The 21,147-nt window shown below is 40.3% G+C and overlaps 1 protein-coding gene across 9 annotated transcripts in view; it reads left to right on the top strand.

Moving 5' to 3' along the window:
* LOC143355641 (endochitinase) overlaps positions 1 to 21,147 on the top strand; it is a 260,630-nt gene that overhangs the window by 61,893 nt on the left and 177,590 nt on the right. For 8 of the 9 annotated variants that reach the window (XR_013082534.1, XM_076790670.1, XM_076790665.1 and 5 more), the window contains one exon: positions 16,100 to 16,291. Coding sequence is in view for 7 of the 9 variants with exons in the window: in XM_076790670.1 (XP_076646785.1) it covers positions 16,100 to 16,291 (192 nt within the window). In the remaining 2 variants the exon portion in view is untranslated. Of the gene's footprint in view, positions 1 to 747; positions 1,027 to 16,099; positions 16,292 to 21,147 lie in introns of those variants that run through there. The other variant, XM_076790660.1, reaches the window with a different exon arrangement.

The following is a 21,147-nucleotide window of genomic DNA, read 5'->3' as shown; positions in this document are numbered from 1 at the left end:
GGAGATACCAGTCTTATAAAAATTCAATAGTCAAATATTGTTGACACCACTACTCTTAACCCTTTGCACTCGGCGCTATTTTCATTCTAAAACTAAATTTTCCTTCCGCCTTAGAATATTTTCATTTTATACGAAACTGATTCGATTTCCACATATAATATTTAAATGCTTAGTAATCTATCGAATACAAATTTTGTAATGTAACAAATATTTCATAATATTTTTTGTAATTTCCTTGAAATAATGCCACAATTTCTAGTGGTGCTTCAGAGTCACCACTCGAGTGCTAAGGGTTAATTTATTTTCGTAATGTTCTCAAATTCTTCTAATATTACAGATTCGTTTCTCACTCGTCCATTTCTCTCATAAAATCCTAGAACCCGCAGTCTACCAGACTACTGAGAGGTCGAAGTTCAATAACCTGGAAAGCATAACAAAACCAATTTTCCTGAAGATCGTAAGGAAATGGCGAATTTTTACCTGCGTTTCGATGCACCACTGCGCGTCGCAGCGTGTGCTAAGGGGTGGTCTCGAATCGGACGTGACCCTCGACAACGTGTCTCGGTTCCCGGGCTCGATTCATCGGATCGCGATCGGCCGTCATCGGAGACGGCTCGGGAATGACAACGAAAGGACGCGTCAGCTGGCCTCGTCGAACGGTGCAATTAGACTCGGTAGTGGGGGGAGAATTGTAGGGTGGGGGTAGATCGGCCGCGAAGCGTGGCTTCTCTTCAGTCGGTCCGGAAACGCGGTCCCGCGAGGATGTTCTATGTTACCGGTTAAGTTGGAGTCGGTGTTGTGCACGTGACGCGACGATGTTCCTTTGTGCTGCTCGTTTCTTCTTCTTCTTCTTCTTCTTCTCCCTGTCTTCTTCCTCGTACGGTTCTCCTGTTGTTCCTGTTCGTGTTGCCCCGTCGTGACGAGGCCGGTGGTGATTGTGCAGTGCGTGACGAGTGAGCTAACGTGCGTTATGAGGGAGGCTGTCTACGCAGGAATGGTCAGCTTCAAGAACAACAACGTGGACAGGTAGGAAGGACAATGAGAGAGGCTCGTTCCCACAGTGAATATTAACCTGCGAGACAGTCGAGCTTTCTGGTTCAGGTAGATGGAAATTGAAGGGTTAACGCATTCACCAGTTAGCTAGCATTCTATGGAACGTTAACCATCGGACGATCGTCGATTCTTACAACTGTATAGTTGATGATTTTCAGAATTATTCACTGCTTGATTTATCAATTTTTTAAACACACATTCGGAGGTACTTAACAAATAATGCGACACTTGGTCGTTTAATTCAATCGCCAGAAACTGGGTAATTAAATGACGGTCTTTTGTACAACGGGTCGGAAAAGACCCGGGCACCGCTGTCGGATATATCCACTTTTCCTATACTTGATTGTGCATCGTCATTTTTCTGCCGTACTTATTTTTGTCGATTAATGTTTCTTATTGTAATATATATCGTTCAGTAGTGATTGTGACTGTGAATCGTGTATAATTTATGCGACAGTGGATATGTTAATGGTTTTTGGGACTGAACGTATGAATTTCCGTCTTTTGTTCGCGAAGCGTTGAGCACTGAAGACATTAATCTCTGTCTTTTATGCGAATCTCCATGCAAATGGAGATTATATGTATGCAGAATTGTGTAGCCTAACTTACCTGCAGTGTTAAAGGAAGATTCTGTATAGACTCGAAAACGCAGCAGAAATTACGTTACCTCGTTATGTTTGTACGATCGATTTCCGTTGTGGTTTGTTTTTTGAAGGAAGACGTTTGGATTCCAAACTTTGTACTAAGCTCGTTGTCATAATAGCTGTCCTCTGCGCTTCCGTTGGTTCAAACTCGAGACATATAGGGGCGGGGTGGACAGCTATTATGACTAGCAGCGTGCTTCAGGCGTCAGGTGTTTTCTTAAGAAAACTTAGGTTAGGCAGGTTGAAGGTTATGTTGAGAATTTTGGATAATGATCCATTTAAGGGCCCGGGATAGTCACGCGACTTTTTAATTAATAATTTCCATGCACAGCCTTAAGATCCGAAAACTTGAGGCACGTAAAACCACTTTTTGACGGTAATGTAGTCACTCTATCTTATCGCGAATCTACGAAGACCGGGCGATGTTGAAAATTAATTTGGTGGCTGATTAAAAGAACAATTTCACACAGGAATTCTATAAAATTGATGCGATTTGTTTACTGGGACGAAACCGAGAAAAGATTTGTGGTATTAATTGCTCCTGCAATCTTATTGTATTTCAGAGCACTCTTGGTAGCATGGCGGTCAACATTTTGAAGAAAATTGAGCGGGAAAACATAGCACTACTGGCTATAATAAGTATAGTACGCTGACTACTGGCGGTAACATTTAAAATGTACATCTGTTTATGCAAATCGTTTATCGAATCGATATTAAATCAACAAAATGTAGCCCCACGCATAATCGAAGAAACATGCCTCTAATTTCGAGGCTGTTCTGCATACAGTGCTCCAGTAGCACGAGGCAAATTATGGTCGTACAACCGGAGGACCCTTGTGCACAAATGTATACCTGGAATCGTAGTTCAGGGAACCGATCGAAAAATGCGACCGAGAACGTGACGAAGTGAACGCCGGGGCAATAAGGCAATAGTGGCAATACACGTCGAAAGCGCTATACTATACTGACGTGAAAAGTGGACTGTTACTTTCCGGAGGGGTCCGCGCCGGGGACCGGAAACGTCATACACTTGCTCGCCCCACCGTCGTCCACTATATACATACATGCTCGCAGTTCACACAGTCAAAAGCAAACCGCGAACACCGTTTCTTTTTTAGGTGAAATGTATTTTATTTTTTACCGAAGTCGCCTATGTTTCCCCTCTGTTTCGCACAGATAACCTCTGATAACGCTCGCAAATCGAGTCGCGTGTCACTGCTTCGAGACAATGTCGCTTAACACGAGAAGCATTGTTTATTATTAGACGGCGGATTTTATGCATTTATAAGAAAACTTCGTAGATTAAATGACAAATGGTGGAGATATTTAGGGAACATGAAAATATTGCATTTTCCACAAAAAAATTATCAAGAGAAGAAACAAATGTCTGCGTAGTGTTTTGTAGTACTATGAATTATGTTAACTACAGTTGCAGATTCGATAAAAATTGTTCGGAATGATCCCGACGGTGACGTCGACAGTCACGACCATGACGTTGTTCAATGATACCGCTACGCGAGATTCCTCCGTGAAACTGGAAGGAATTTAATCTTGTTCACGGTTAGGCTACGACTATTAAGAGATGGGTTTTAGAAGATGATTCAGAATTCCTCGAAGATCGTTTCATCAACAAAAATGGTCTCGCTCGATCACTGGATTTTTTCCTATCACTCGTTACATCATCAACTCGCAAATGTCGATACAATGAAAAGTTTACAATTATTTTATTTAAGAAAGAAAGCTGTTATTCTTACTCCTCCCCAACTCAATTTTTATATACATTATGTAGATAAACAGTATAAACAATTATGAAGCTTCAGTGTACAAAATATTTGCACACATTTATATTTTGAAATCGTACGTCGATGCAATAACATCCTGAGGGCGATTTATTGTCGTTTTTTGGAAGATTAAAAAATTGTTAACATTAGAATCAATAACGAAATGAAATATGAAGTAAATAATGAAATAAAATTATGGTTCGCTGAAAATGTCCCCCACCATCCCGATAAGTACAAAGACCGGGGCTCCTCGTTTTAAATTCGATCGTTAAACTCGTTTTCCATTCACATTCATTCTCAGGTGAAAAGGAAGCGATAGTATAACGCTCTTTATACTTGTCGGTACATCTATACCGATTCTTCCTTTTACGCGTTGCTATGAAAATTAAAACCACGCGCGCGATCTCGTTAACGAGTAGCTGTGATAGTCGACGATGAGCCTGATAGATAACGGCGTCTCGTTCATCGGCCATTTGTTTCCGGCGAAGTTAATTACCCTAGCATCCATTAATTGACTCGCTGCACCGATTATCCTTGCTTGGTCGATTGCAGGATTTCTTCCAGCAAATACGGAAGCGAGAAAATGATTAAAAAGGAAAATTAATCCTTAAGTGGACGTTCGAAGCGTACTTCAAAAATGCAATGATTCAATTAACACTGACCGAACAAAATGTGACTGACGTAAGTTATTTTATAAAAATCATACGACTGAATTCATTTAGATTTTTCGCGATTCTTATAACAATATCGTAATCTTTGTAATTTCAATAATTATCAAATGAAAAAAGAGCAACCATAAATTTCAATTTTGACACGTTGCTTCCCACATTTTCTAAAATGTCACCTTTTTGTAATTCTAAATCTACAATAAAAGAAATTCAGGACATTTTGGCCAATTCTTGCAAAATGATTGCGTCCTAATGGGGTTAATAGCAACACATTGCACAATTATGAGTATGAATGTGAATGGGGCCGCATCAGTTCCAATCATTCATTTCAGGGCTAAAAAGTAGAAAATTATTAAAAAGCTTTCTCCACAATACAACGTCGTTCGATAGAAAAATACGGTGCTCGAAAACGGTTGCTTTTATTAAAAGGAAAAGAAGACGAGCCAGCGTTGTTATCTCTGCTGTATCGTAAACAATATCGCCCCATGGTGCTATCAAATAAAACACGTCCTTGTCTACGGGACGACGTCGAGCGAATTCGACGTTGCGCAAACTTATATCGCTATTGACGGACTGCGATAACAGAAGATAAATATCGGTGATGCGCAATTGGTGATGGCACTGTCAACACCTATTTTCAGTCGGGATTACCGGTTGCTGGCTTCGAGTCTGAATCGATCGTTGGCAAAATGAAAATTGTTTGCACCGATTTGCGAGAGACAGGAGCCAGATACATAATTCATTCTCTCATTAATAATTTTAACAAGTCGAAAATAGTGTGCAGACATTTTACAATTATTTTAATTTCTCTAGTATTTCAACCCTTAGTTTACCTACTCATTCTTGTCATAAATATGTCTTGCACTCAACGTCGTAGTAAAATAATTTTTATTCCGCAAAAAGATCTAAAGGATCCACTGATGACGCTGACGGCGATCACCCTGGCAGCGTTTATAAAAATTGTTCGTGTCAATCGGGAAATTTCGCGAAGGTTAAAATTACGGAGGGCGCAGCATCCGTTTCCGGTGCGATAGATCGCATTCCATCGTCGTTCTGATTGGATCTTGAGGATTATGGCGGGCTTAGGGAGATTGCGGTGTTCGATACGATCCTCGTCAGACCAGCAAACGATATTTGCGTGCCGGATTAATCTCAGCCGACGCTCCTCGCGGATCCGAGTGTAGCATTTTAGCCGAGGGGATGCACAATTGCACGGCGCAGTTCTCCTTTGAATGAGATATCTGAGCCAAGAGATGCATCTCATCGTCGAGGGATAAATGGAAATTTCGGTTGCTTTCATTGTTACGCACCCGTTCGGCCATTTCGATCATTCTAACCAGAACCACTCCTCGGACATTTTTGAACGAACCATCTCCGAAACATTCTGGGCAGTGTGGCCAAATTGAAATTTATCTCCCACTCTACCCTTCCCCCTCTACGACGCCATTCCCCCATATCCTTCCGCCACGGACGCGTCACGTGACATGATGCGCGCACCTAATTCGCGTTGCGTCTGCGTCGTGACTTATTCCCCTCGATTCGAGTCCACGCCCCTCATCTGACGACACTGACTCTGGGGTCACTCAAAGAAAGCACAGCATAGAAAAAAGATCTGAAAAATGTATCCTTGTATTCCCTTGAAGGTCGAACGTTCAAAACTGTGACACTGCAGTAGATTCATCGAAAGAACTTTTTGTTATTTTCGATTGCCTCATTATGGAACCTTTGTTGGCACATTCGTGACGTTTTTCTGATTAAGTCGATATCAAACACGATACAGTTTGGTGCGCATTTACTTGTTTAATTCACGATGTAGTGGAGCCTCGATTATCCGAACCGAGGCCATCTGAACTCTCGGTTCAAATTCTCACGGTAAATATGGTCCAAATTGTGTCGTGTTCGGACTTATTTTAACCAGAAGATTGTCACAACTGTGTTGGTAACAGTTTCATCAAGGTAAAATTAAAATCCATTCATTGATCTTTGTTTATTAACACCAAACCTACCGGGTCTTAAAAGTAACTGGTACATGTTGTCTTATAAAAATGACGAGATTGTATATTATATTGTATTTTAAGTATTATAATAAATTTTCTACTAAATATATTTATTCAATCATTTCCCACGAAAACATCTTCACAATTTCAGTAATTGTAAAATAAGGAATCTGGAACCAGTCATTTTGACCGTTCGGTGGTGGGTTCAGTGTTAATTATTCAAAGACATCATGCTGTTCAAATGTTCAAATAAATCACCCTGTGCAAACTCACAGATATTGTTCTTCAGACCGCATTCAAATTGAATAATCACGAAGTTCGATAAAAGAAAAAAAAAAAGAAGAAATGTCTACCCATCGTTCTATGCAGCGACTTGACGACCAAATCGGCGAGCAGAGAAATTGTTCGATTGCTCGGCTAGAGCGGTTAATTAATCGCCACGGGAGGCGTAATAAATCGTAACCGGAGCAGTTTCGATGAACCGTTACAAAGTTTCGGCGAGCTGTCTTTGAAGTTTGATTAACGAGGGCGGATCGCAGTTCACCGATATCACCTAAGCCCGACGTATACACTCATACCTACACGAAGATCTCGGAGGATTCAATCTCGTAAGAGATGTCCTTATTATTGGCGACGTGGTTCGCGAAGTTGTCGGATATCGCGAACACGAAGAGGAAGAAGAAGAAGAAGGCAGGGGTGTGCGAGTGTCGAGGGACCACCGCAAAGTTTGTGCATTGGACGGACGCCATTAAGGTCAAGTATAGCGCCGTCCCTTGTCTAAACTTGGCTGCGGCTTCGACGAATTTTGGACAACCAGTGCACCCTCCTCGGGCCAGCCCACAGAAAAACCATGCAGCGACCGTGGAACCTTGAAAACGAGACGCTCCAGATAGAGAGTGGGCCAAACACGTCGTTTACCAATGTGTTTCGCAATTGTTAATCTTTTCAATAAAGGAAACGTTTCTTTACAAAATCCTATAAATCAATTTCGAGAAACGATGCGGCTCGAATACAGCAAATACAGCAACGTATTTTGGAGACAATAATAGCGGCAGAACCTTTTTGTCTGTGTTATTTTGTTACGAAATTTTTACCATCGTATTCGCCGCATCGCTCTGATTAAAATGAGTCCTAACACGGCGCAATTTTGATCACGTTTGCTGGTTTAATCTGGCGTAATACAACCTCGATTATCCGAACCGGTCAGGCAAAAATTGCTTTCTAATTTTTGAGAAAATTCTGATTTTCTACTAACAAGTTCACACCAGTAGCCATTTAGGTTCAATATGGAAATTGACACTGATCTCGAAGAAATAGGGCCAAAAATATATTTTAGAAAATAGATGTATTCAATATTTGAATGTAGCCACGGTTTCTATCAAATCACTTCACGGAGGTTAAAATAAATTTTTTTGGAATCTTCGGTGCCACACCTAAATAAATAGAAATATTTTCATACGTATTTCGATGTGCTCTAAATTCTACTCCGACAGGACCAGTTTCTCGAAAACATTTTTTCACGCTAATACCGTATGTTCGTCCGTCAATTAAATTTGCACGCACGGTTACGTGCACTTTCCGGCAAAAATTTGCCAAGAGAAAGAAACGGAAGGCGAAATGTAAAGAAGTGTTTTGTTCTCGAATGAAACACTCTTTTTTTCCCTCTCATTCTGAACACTCTGAAAAGCGCGGTGTGACCGCGTTCACGAACGAGCAGGTTTACGGATTATGTAAAAATTTCGTGGTAACGCGTTTCGGATTCTTTCGCCGATTTCGCAGCTTGTCCCCTGGTTGCGAAACTACGTTCCAAGTTCACTTATGGCAGCTGGAATCGGCGAATCGGCCGTGTCGAAAGTTCCTTTTGCGTTTCGTTTCTCCGACGCGGAACGAGACGGCACGCAACGAATTTTAAGTGCGCCATGCACCGTGTACTACAGTGAACGAAACCCGTAAGATGCTCTGAAAGTTGCTAATTTAGGAGTACATTATTTCATTCATTTTAACGAACATCGTTTTCGCAAGTTGAACGAGTTAGTAGCACAGGAAAATTGTTTTCTTCAATGTTGCTCTGTTAATTGGAATTGCGGTAACATGCAGCAATAAAAATTAGTGGATCACATTTTGGAGATATGAAAGAGTACTCGAGAATTTTTTGGAATTTTTTTAAAATCGAGAAGCCTATGAAAAAAATTGCACAAATTTGCAAGAATTGTTAAACGATTCAGAATGCGGACTCGGTGAAAATAAATTTGCAGACGGAGGGTTAATATTCTGATATGAATTTTTTATTTATTGATACATGTTCTAGGAACATAGAAGAGTAGTCAAGAATTTTTTGAAATTTTTGAATAACCAAGAAACGTAAATAAAAATTGCATAGACTTGCAGAATTGTTAAACGATTCAGAATGCGGACTCGGTGAAAATAAGTTTGCAGACGGAGGGTTAATATTTTGATATGAATTTTTTATTTATTGATACATGTTCTAGGAACATAGAAGAGTAGTCAAGAATTTTTTGAAATTTTTGAATAACCAGGAAACGCAAATAAAAATTGCATAGACTTGCAGAACTGTTAAACGATTCAAGGTGCAGACGATTTCAGTGAAAATAACGTCGCCAACCGAGGGTGTAACATTTTTACACCAAACTTTTACATAAAATAGTACAAGGAACGTACTTTTTAAAGACATCCAAGATTTTCCAAATATAATTAAGTTTATCCAAAGAAAAATTCCTGATGATAGTCCTTACGTAAGGGTTAATTGGATTGTGTCGTTCCAACTCGCATAATCGCCGTTAGATCCACTCGGCCCGTTTTTTCGTCGGTTCTACGAGACGTTTCCAGGTGGGTTGGAATTCTGGCTTGCGCGCGAAGCTCCTCGAAATCCTCTGGAGCTTGAATTTACCTCCTTACGTTGGGGTCCTGGAGGGAATTCAACGCGACGCGTCGCCCTAATGATACTCCTCTGGCAAAGTCGTATTACAAAGTTGGATTTTTTCGCTGTTGAGAGTCTCGGTGCTTGTCGTCGTTATCTTCATATCACCCCCATCGTCTCCTTTCTCGTTGTTCTTCTTTCCTCGTTAGGCAGGATCGTGCGACCGGAAGCTCGGCTTTCACAGAATCCTCCGCGAGTTCGCAAAAGTGGTGACACGCCGCGCGTGTGTACCCTCGTTTGCGTAATTAATGCGCGACCGTGATTATTACGCGGCCGTGATTATCAGGAAATATTAGGGGACGGTTAATTGAGTTACACATTAAGCGATTTCGCAGACATGGTAATCGTAGCCATCAACCCCTTGCACTACGAATTATTTTACGGATACAGTAATTAGAGCTTCTTTGTCGTTCTCGATTAACTTGAAGAAAAAGAAAATGTATATCTATTGTATGCCCATAATGTTCTCCAATGACCACAAACTAAATTGAATTTTATTTCGGTTCGAAGAAAATTTTCGTCACGAGTCCCATTCGATTTTTAGGAATTTTTTTCAGGAGAACTACTGAATCTTTTACATTGGAATTTTGTACAAATATTTACTGACATTTAAAGTACGGAGTGTGCTTTTTTTAGTGGAAAAATAATCGAAATCACGCGAGTTTTGTACTTTTTTATGCAGTGTGTTTCTTTTTGAGAAATGTGCCTGGACTGTTGCCATGATTCTGGGATCCCTCCGCTGATCGAAAACAGAAGGATGTGGGGTCTGAACCACAAAATTGATTAAACATTTTTATTCTTTAGAAGATAACGACATTTTGAGGTCAAACTACTAACTTTGTTATTTTTCCTGCCGGGGTTTATAACTTCAAGATGTCATAACAACATTTTCAACAGGAAGTTTAAAAATTAAGAACACGGGTCTGAGTGCTATTCACAGCTGCAAGAGGTGGTGCAGTTTTAAGTTAACGAGCAGGGAGAAGGCTAGTAAACTTGAATCAAACGAACATTTCCTTTGGGCGTTATTATCGCCGACTATGGTTGTCCCTCTCCTTTTACCGATACTCTATTCAATCGCTAATTAATCCCGACCCAAACGATCTTTCCACGATCCTCGATTTCCCGCGCCCTCTCTCTCTCTCTCTCTCTCTCTCTCTCTCTCTCTCTCTCTCGTGTCTTTGCTCAGTTTCATTCCGAACGCGCGATCAAAGATCCAATTCAAAGTAAAGTTCCTTCGGGGGAGGATTCCGGAGAACAGACGACCTGTGAGCAATTCGACTATTTGTCGCTATTTGCCTCGGGTTCGTTCAGAAGCGAGACAAAAATGTTTAATATTAAATAAAATATTAAATGTTTTAATGTCTTCACGTCGCTTTTCTCTCGAGTTTTTGGATTTTTTGTGCCACAATCGTGGAAGCAACACAAATGTTTCTTACGTACGATGATTCTATAGACGCTCTCAAATACAAAAATATATTTTTTAATAATATTATGAACATTTAAATGAAATTTAATTTTGTCAGCATCAATTTTGTCGGACGTCTTTCAGCTTCAGGAATTTATTGTGATTCAACTACAGCAACTATACGTATGTTTCTTACTCTGAACAATTGTATATACTCTCCCAAACACAACCATATTTTTTTAAACAGCATTTAAACATATTTTAAAAATACTGAAACACGTTCCAATCTAACGCGTCGCGCGTGGGTCGTTAGAACGCAAAACAAACATCGCACAATGTTATTGCAGTTCGCAAATTATCCGCGGCAGCGTACACGTTTTCTTTTTCTCCTCCCTAATGAAAATGATCGCCTTCCGGCGATACGTCACGGTGATATTTCACTCTGATGTATTTCGCGCGCATATTTTCTTCTTAATTGAAACCCAGGCTCTTTGAGCGTCTCCTTCAGGATCCAGGGGTTAAGCTCGTGTAATTTATTTGCCGGGGATCTAGTTTCTGCGACGTTGCAGCCGACATTGCATACAAGAGAGCGTGCGAGAGAGAGGGGGGGAGGGGGGAAGAGAGCGTGGGGGCCAGGATCGACTTTGGTAATTACGTCTTCCTAAGTGAAACCATTTGGCACCCTGCTTTCTGCACGGGGTCGTGCAAATTCTTGGCCAGATGCTGTTTCCTCTAATCCTTTCGCGTTATCATGTAATTGTATCGATAACTGTTTGCTAACAGATTGCACCGTTAACGAATCTGCTGTCCTTTCCAGGTCTTGCCCTCCAAATGAATCCGTTTGCAAATCGTATTCACCCTTTTGCACCCCTGACTAACCCTCTTCGAAGAATTCAATTCATTTTTTCATGAATTCATTTTTATTCATTTATTCAATTTTTTTTGAAGGTGGTGATTCCTGAGGTGATTTTAAGTAACTTTTTCCTTTGCGAAAATCTTCTCCGCGACTTCGTTAAGGAGTTATTAACGAAAAACACGGACCAATCAGAGCGCGGTTACTGCGGACCGATTCCGGCTCGGCCAATGGCATCGCCACACTCAACGGTACCGATGCTGCGATTGGGCCGTGTTTATCGTGAATAACTCCTTAACGAAGCCGCGGAGAACAATTTCGCAAAGGAAAAAGTTACTTAGAATGACCTCAGGTATCATCCCTTTCAAGGAAGCGTAACATTTTTGGGACACGCTGTATATTTGTAGTTCAATTACGTTCGTTTAAATTCAGATGAAAAATTTTCGTACTCGTAAGTGATGCCACAGAATCATCAAAATAACGAGGAAATATCGTTGACGAATTGAGAATACGTTAGCTCACTCTGAGACCCTTTACAAGGGCCTCCGGTTGTCCATCGACCCCTGTTTTATCAGTTTTCGAGGAGATACGAACAGCGTTAGTGTTTGGTTATTAGATAAGAATGCAACCGTTGCGAAGGAGGCTCCTATACATACACCAGTCAGCCCTTTCGACACTTCCGGTCTCACACTGGTTTTCTCGTAGACTCTAGATAAAATCGTTTGCTCGGTGGAATTATATCGCAGCGCGCAACTAGCCGTCTGCCACCACGTTTCTTGATTTTTCTTTCTTTTTTTCTCCTTTTGCTACACCGGCCAATTGTTTCGTATGACGTTTAGTGAGGCGTTAACGATGTTTAACCTGTTTATAGGGACCTTAACCTGGGGAGTATCCACTTTGCTCCGATTGTTTGTTTTCTGCTTCCTTTGTTCCCCGTCATTCTTCCCTCTTATTCTTATACCGTGTTGGTTGTGGTGAAAAAAGTACTGTAACGTCTCGCCTTATGTACAAATTTTGAACAGGACAGATAACATTAAATCAATGATAAAACATTGCAATAATTTTTACGTGAAACATTTACCAACACATTCGTGACATTTTTCTGATTAAAATGAGCCCGAGCATGAGGCAATTCGATGAATATTTACTCGTTTAATCCACGAAATTCCAGATTACTGGAAGAATAGAAACGTCGGGAATAATTTCCGTTAGCTTGATTTTTTCATATGCGCATTGAACATCCGAGAGAAATCTTGGATCATGTTTGTCTTTTTGTTATCGAAACATTTGGACGAAACATTTTCAAGGATTTGTGCTTTGATCGAAGCTCCAGAAGAGAATTGGAATTTTTAGCATTCGTTGGCAATGTGTAGCGGCGCGAAGTTTTAATTACGCGCGCAACAATAGCCGCGAAATCGAGATCCGGATAACGCGTAACGCGTACTTGAAATTGGTCGGACGTCACGGTGCTGGACGTACTCTGTGCACGGGACCGTGAACCATTCGAAAAGGATAGAAATCGAAACGTTGGCACATTGGTTTCCAAGGTGATAGTCGAACAGTGTACACATACAAACAAAAGAATATTCACGTTTGTTTAGGCACAATTGATATGTATGTACACGGTGGCCCAGTACATATTTGCACATCATTATCTCCGCTATTTCTGAAAATATAAAAAAACTTTATTCACCGAAGTTGTTCAGTATGAAGAGGACTACAATATGGCATTAACAGTTCTTTTGTTGGTGGAAGAGTTTCGAGGTCACCTTTATTTTTTAAAATAGAAACATATTTCTATGTGTCATCGTGTCATCCTCTACAAAAAAGTATAAATTTATTATGTCGAAAAATTGATAATTTAATTTAGTGGAGATAATGCAAGAGAAAATTAATAATTTAAAATACTGATTTCGCGTTGATTGACAAACACGAAAATATAGGAAACAAGTGAATATTTAATATTTTGGAACATGATTTTCAACGCGAATAAATGGAAAAATTGTTAGTAATGTGTCATACATGTTCCTGCCATGTACGAAATTATTTTAAGCGGACATTGCGTAGATTTTTTCTGGAAGAACCGCGCGTTTAATTGAATTTAAATATAGAACATGGGAAATCGGAACTGGTTTTCTGGCGGCAAGATAATTTATTTTGTGTCGTATTTTTATCGGGGGCTTAAAGGTCTGTTCAGGTGTCGGCTTGTTATCTGAAACACCGGTTCGTGGGAATTCGAGCGTCCAGGTGGGTTACTGTGCCGTCACCGGATGCGACGAGAGTTGTTTCGCTAGTAATTATTTAGCAGCTGTGAGATCGATGCGAACGATCAAACGAGTATCTAATTGTCACTTCCGGAAACCTCGGAATCTACTCCTTCACCATTCTAAACAAAAACATAAATATTCGGTGCAATATCTTAGTCGCTCATGTCCTAAATCAATTACTCCTACAATACTTCTTTTGTTTTTTGTTTTTTTTAGTTAGCATAGATAATTTCATATGCAACTCATTTTAACACTAGGTTACAGAGCCCTAAAAGTGACTCTATAACAAGAGTGATCAAAATTTTTAGCCATTTTTGTAATAATATATTCCCAAAGAAATAGTTGCATAATTCTTCACGGGTGCACCTTTACAATATTAATAATCGTAAATGAAGACAGCATTGCAATTGAAAATCTTGGTACAAAAACAAGACAAGCTCATTTTTGAGTAAAATTGCACTTGCAGTTTAAAAGTAAGAATTAAACAATTTGGACTCACCTGGTTTTTGCACCAAGGTCTTCAATTCTACATTAAATATTCATTAAAATTTTAAGTATGGTTAACATTTTAAATTGTGTTATTACATTTTCATTTTGGATCTTTAACAATTCCTATGCAAGTGGAGTATTTGAATTATAATAGTCTCTGCATTATATTGATATATTTATTGTTACAATAAAGCCACACGATGAATACATTCATTTGTACATTTAATTTTCAATCTAAAAATTTTTATCGAATCGTGTAATCAACAACGACGTATCATTGTTTGCCGCTGTAGAGATAAAAAAATTAACAGTCTCGATCTATTATAATTGTTATTTTTTTTCAAATTTTGTTAGCTCATGTTCTATTTATGGCAACGATAGCTATCATCAATTTGGATAAGACGCTATCGGCGATGAAAGGTGTCGTGGTTGATAAGATTTGTTGCATGGTATTTAACACAATCGATACTTTCGAGTGTCAATATGGAAACTCAAAATCACTTTGTATTTATACATATCTCAAATATATAGGTCTTTTTGTTTTTGAAGAATGTCTGCAGTCTACAACATTTTTAAATTTGGCGTACCTTTCCATGGTAATTTTACCGTCAATTGTCTAACAGATTCCTACCTTACCTCCGGAAGGTAAGCCACGATGCACAAGATTTCATGTTCAATGGTCGGCAAATTGAATTTCCAAGCATTTGAAAATTTCCCTAACAAAATATGTATTTCGCGTTCTTCGCTATCAAAATCGATTGGCAATTGTTGCATTTTATACTATCACAGACGAGGTATAGGAGTAGACCAATCACCATTTGGGATTTCGTGTCTCACGATCTGAAATACCGACATCGTTAACAACAACTAGATTTCTTACGCCTTTGGTAGAATGGTAAGGGAGCTCTAGTGGTAGATTGGTCTACTTCTATACTTCCTCTGTGATATTATGTTTCCCCATGCAATTTTGAATGACGACAGAGTAGAAAAATCGAACACATTGTGGATTTTCGTATCTCAAACTGCCTTACCGACCGAGAACCGACATCGCATGCAATGCATTTTTCTGTTTACGGTTCTGAATTACCGACTCTACAATTTTTTTAATTCATTGAGATAAAGTCTTGGATCGTCTGTGATCCATAAACCATATATAAAGATATATATATATATATTGTTATCATTTCGGATGGTAATAGCCTTTTCATTTTTTAAAAATTGTTCTTGGTCGCAGTTGCGAAGAAAAAAAGTGAAGGTAACGAGTTTCAAGGTTTTTATTTGTAATGAAAGTTTGGAAGGTACCTTTTTTGTGACTGAAGACTGATTTTCTCTTCTCACAGACGGTAGCCGATTAGAGAACTATTCTTTGAAGATGAGATACAAAAATGGATCCAAGATTTTACGTATTTTCGCGGCCCCATTTTATGATGCTAGAGCCCCATTAACATTCTTGTGACACGCTCGACGTAATTCGATAATTTATGAATTTAAATGTGGTCGAAAACATAGACTATTCTATACAATTTATTTTAGGGGTTACTTCGAATCCACTTTGAAATGTGTTCTCGATAGAATTTATTAATGTTTGACGGCTCAAATTAAATCTGGAAGAGAATTAGAGCAGAATACGAAATTCTGATGGATATCTCGGAGAATAATCATTGCATAATAAGAGGCATGTTCACTTTCTCAGTCCGTTCCATAGCCTCATTAGAATGGTTTTATGGTAAATAATTAACTACTTTTTCTAAATATACGGGACCAGGAATGGGAATTTTACATAAGTCAAAGTAAGTTCTTCACAGCACTGTATAACCAAACGGTAAAATCTTCATTTTTTAAAATTAAGCTTTTAGACTTCCGGAACATATTTTCGGAATGTTACACCTTCGATTGATGTGAAATTTTTTTTTATTTTTTAAATCTATTACACGAGAGTCCTTCGTTGGGTCTCTCGGCTTGCAGAGAGAAAATATGAAAAGAATTTAATTTTGGTGGTTCCAGCGACCAGTCGACGCCGCATCGCCAGCTGCCCGGGAGTCTACGAGGTTCCCTGAGCTATTCCCACAGCCACCGGCATAACCATCTCCACAGACATGATCCACCGCCGCCACCGGCTTATTGCGCTCCGCCTCCGCCTCCGCCGGTGTCCTCTAGTTACCCCACAGTGCAGCGTGGCTGCGCCCTGCATTCGAGGTAAGTCTCACTCTGTTTCTCTCCTTGCCCATCTCTATCTCTCTCTGTCTTGCCATTCCATCCCGTAGCATCTCATCCCATCCATCCATCCACCGTGTACACACGACGGGGGTTAATTGTGTCGTACATATGTACCGGTTACCGTCCGAACACACTGCGTATACACTCACGTCAGAGCTACCACGTTGTTTCAATTCTACCCGTAGCTCTCTTTATCCTTTGAATACTCACGGCCCCGTCCCTCGATTAATCCAGTCTCAGCTGCATTTTGTGTTTTCTACTGTCTGTGACGGGTTGGGGAACGACTGTTTTCTTGTGACGATCGTGGAACACTTACGGACGAGACACCAACGCTCTTGGTTTAGGAATTCTGTAGCAGTAAAAGGTTTCTTACATGTTAGCCTAATGTTCCTCAAATGTTCCCCCATTTGTTCCTCAACTGTTTCCATATGTTTCAAATGTCTTTCAGATTTTTGAAGGATTTCGAATGTTTCTCAAGTGTCTCCTAAAGGTTTCAAAGGTCTCCTAAAGATTCCAAAGGTCTCCCAAAGATTCCAAAGATTCCAAAGCTTTCTCTCAAAGATTCCAAAGGTCTCCTAAAGATTCCAAAGGTCTCCCAAAGATTCCAGAAATCTCTCAAAGATTCCAGAGGTCTTCCAAAGATTCCAGAGGTCTCCCAAAGATTCCAAAGCTCTCCCCAAAGGTTTCAAAGGTCTCCTAAAGATTCCAAAGGTCTCCCAAAGATTCCAGAGATCTCCCAAAGGTTCCAAAGGTCTCCCAAAGGTTCCAAAGCTCTCTCCCAAAGGTTCCAAAGGTCTCCTAAAGATTCCAAAGCTCTCTCTCTCTCACAGATTCCAAAGGTCTCCTAAAGATTCCAAAGATCTCCCAAAGATTCCAGAAATCTCCCAAAGATTCCAAAGATTCCAGAAATCTCCCAAAGATTCCAAAGGTCCCAAAGGTATCCCAAAGATTCCAGAGGTCTCCCAAAGATTCCAAAGGTCTCCCAAAGATTCCAGAGATCTCCCAAAGGTTCCAAAGGTCTCCCAAAGGTTCCAAAGCTCTCTCCCAAAGGTTCCAAAGGTCTCATAAAGATTCCAAAGGTCTCTCTCTCAAAGTTTCCAAAGGTCTCCTAAAGATTCCAAAGATCTCCCAAAGATTCCAGAAATCTCCCAAAGATTCCAAAGATTCCAGAAATCTCCCAAAGATTCCAAAGGTCCCAAAGGTATCCCAAAGATTCCAGAGGTCTCCCAAAGATTCCAAAGGTCTCCCAAAGATTCCAAAGGTCTCCTAAAGGTTTTAAATGTCTTCCCAAGGCTTGAAATGTCTCCTAAAGGTTTCAAAAATCTTCTGAGGGTTCTAAAGGCCTCCGAAAGCTCTCAGATGTCTCGCAAAAGGCCCACATCACCTAAAACAATTCCACATACTAGCTCAAACGCATACATATATACCCAGTCTAGCAACACTAACAGCAATCTCCAGCGATGGGTAGTCACTTTATCATCAAGCCTCGACGAGTCTCGTGTTCCCGACATGCTGAAATTTCAATCGAGCGCGAAATTGAAAATCGATGTATCCAACTTTGCTCGGTGGTAGCCTAACTTTGGGCAGGTTGGAAAGTCGCGGGTTTCGAAACTTGCTTCCTACTAACAGGAGGTCGACGTGCCCGACGTACCTAACAACGACGACGACGACGACGACGACGACGACGACGACGACAGTCTAATTAAACGACGCATTCTCCGCGAGACACGGTACAGAGACACAATCGGCGGATTGTTCGCTGTAAAACTCCGGTTCTATGGGGGTTGCATGGGAGGTTGGAAATTGGGTGTGTAGCGGTGTGTCGGAGTAATTGTTGCGTGTGCGTGGGGGTGGAAGTTGAATTGCACGCGACGCGAGGCGCACGATGCCTGCGAAACCGTTCGCGAATCATGACAATTAGGCGAAATGTCTCCGTCGAACTCACGACAATAGAACCCGCGTAAAAGGATCGTAGGAGCGTCTTATGGTTGCTCAAGAAGCCCCACAAATTCAGCTATAACTACTAGACATTTTCTTCGTCAATCAAAATTACAATTACTATTGAGATAGTAACATAAAAATCAAGCTTGTAGCATAAGCAAGTATGATCCTTGAAGTCCTTGAAGATCCAACTTGCTTATCCTGCAAGTTTGACTTGTACGTTACTATCCCAGACAAGAAACAATTAGGTCGAAGCTGAAAATTTTAATATTAAAATGGGAAATTAAATTTGTAAGATGATTAACAAATTATTTGAACGCCCAAATGTTCACCTTTGAACTCTACGATTTTTAAATTCACGTAAAACTTGCTTCAGAATATTTCGTTAACTCTAACAATTAAACAGACACTTAATTTAGCTTGCATAAATGAAACGCGCTGTTAAATGTTAGTTTGAACGGTGCTTTCAGCGTTTACTATCTCTGGAAACGTAAATGACAGCCGTGTATTAAGCAAAAGCTCGCAACCACCAGCGTTTGGACTCGTTTGAATGCGTTTAGACTCGTTTGGTCATGTTTGTACACGCGTGAAGTTCGTCAAACAGTTTTAATGCCTTGTCGGCTCGGCTCGAGGTCGTTACGGACAGGCGTTACAGTGGCTGTTCTTGCAAAGCAAGCAAGCAAGCAAGTAAGCAACGAGCACGGAAACAGACTCTTCGCAGCCACTAGACTCCGTTCGGCGAGAGCTTTAAACGCGACTCCGTTCCATTCCGCTTGAAACGCGCGCGGCTCTGCTACTCGTTATTTCACCGTCCACTTGTCTTCCATCATTAGACCCCGTTCAGTTATTGGTGAATCCCCCCCCCCCCCTCTCTTTCATCCGGTATACATTTGGTTACATGAACAAGTATGAGAAGAATCCAATATGTTTATAGTAACAACTAAAATGGACCATCTGATCATCTTACCGAATTGTTTGTTTGCTTCAAATGCTTGAGATGTTTCTCAAATTGTTCTCAAATGTTTCTCAAATGATTCTTAAATGTGACCCAAAGGTTTCCCAAATGATTCATAAATGTTCCCAAAGGTTTCAAATGTCTCCCAAAGGTTTCAAATGTCTCCTAAAGAACTGAACTGTCTTCCACATGTTTCAAATGCTTTTTAGATGGGTCAAACGTCTCTAGAAAGTTTTCGAAATGTTTCCCTAGTGTTTCAAATATCTCCCAGAGGTTTCAAGTATCTCCCAATGATTTCAAATGTCCTCTAAATGTCTTTCAAATGTTTCCCTAGTGTTTCAAATGTCTCCCAAAGATTTCAAATGTCTCCCAAAGGTTCCAAATGTCTCCCAAAGATTTCAAATGTCTCCCAAAGGTTCCAAATGTCCTCCAAATGTCCTTCAAATGTTTCCCAAAGATTTCAAATGTCTCCCAAAGGTTCCAAATGTCCTCCAAATGTCCTTCAAATGTTTTCCAAAGATTTCAAATGTCCTTCAAATGTTTCCCAAAGGTCTCGAACGTCCTCCATATGTTTCCTTAGTATCCCTCAGACATCCCTTTAATATCCTACCCACACGCACGGACCATTTCATTAAGAACTCGTCATGCAATAAATTACCTAGTACCACCCGGCCGTTATTTTATTTCCGTATACACTGTCTGCTACCTAATAAACGGAACGGCAGGCGAGAAATTAATGGCAGCAGACACTCCGAACTTATTCTAAAACGTTGTGACTCCGGGTAATCTATGGTTATTCGAGAACCACCGGCTGTCAACCGAGTAACGCGACCCGTGTCATGAAATTATGGAGCGTGCTGCTTGACAGCGAGCCGCGCGTCACAATAAAAGTTAAAAAATGCGGAAAACTGACGTGGGTCTAGCAGGTTTGCATATACAAACTTGGCCGCGACGTTTCATATGTAGCAGGGGGAAGGGGGGGCACACTGTGTGTGCGTGTGATTCCTTGCAACTATACGCTGACTGGATAGTGTAGAGCCAGAAGGATCACTCGGACCTTCTTTTGGTTTTCCAGCTGTCTAAAATTTGTTCATTCTCCGCTGCAAAATTTTTATTTCATTGTAAAAAGCGGTGGAATGTTGGAGTATGATTATTTTGGACACTTCATTCTCTCAAGTTGAAAGTATTGACGCAATAAGACTAACAGTAAGATTTTCACCGTTGATTGACAGCATCTACTTTTTAACGAATGATAAAATGGAGAACGTAGGTCCAGAATCAACAGTTAAAATCGTCGAGCGGAACGGTTTGCCCGAATCGCTGTTTTAACAGTGAGGAGGAAAAAGAGTGGAAAATCGTCGGAGCGTGATCAAGATTAAGCGGTCGATCGATGGCAAAGTCCTAATTTCCTTCAATTTCTGGTTTAAAGAGATGCGTGATATTGGCCCGTAAAGAAATCCAATTACGGCCGGCGAAGTTGCTCCGTGAACCGGAGTGTATATACAGTGGCTCACGAAAGTATTTGAACGCCCTTTTTAAATCCGAATAACTCTGTTAAAACTGGACCGAACGACTTCAGTTTTTTTTTGAACAATTACAAGCATTTACCAAATTCCGTGCAAAAAAAATGTTGACAAAAGCTGCAATTGGTAAGAATTACATGAAAGAATGAAAAAAGTACTTTTTGAAACTTTTTTATTCGAGCCCGCAGTGAAAATTTAAAATATTCAAGCATGTGTACAATTAATACATATCTACAGGACGCACATTTGAAATTTTTAATTTTTGTTGAAAAAGTGTCGTTTTTATTTTATCACGTAATTCCTGCCAAATGCAATTCTTTCAAAACCTGTTTTGCGCGTCATTCAATGAATCAATGGTTTTAGTTGCTCAGAAAAAGTCGAGTCGTTTGGTCCAATTTTAAAAAAGTTATTCTGAT

The sequence above is a fragment of the Halictus rubicundus genome, chromosome 7, assembly GCF_050948215.1.
Source record: "Halictus rubicundus isolate RS-2024b chromosome 7, iyHalRubi1_principal, whole genome shotgun sequence".
Taxonomy (NCBI): domain Eukaryota; kingdom Metazoa; phylum Arthropoda; class Insecta; order Hymenoptera; family Halictidae; genus Halictus; species Halictus rubicundus.
This window is presented reverse-complemented; position numbering and strand designations above follow the sequence as displayed.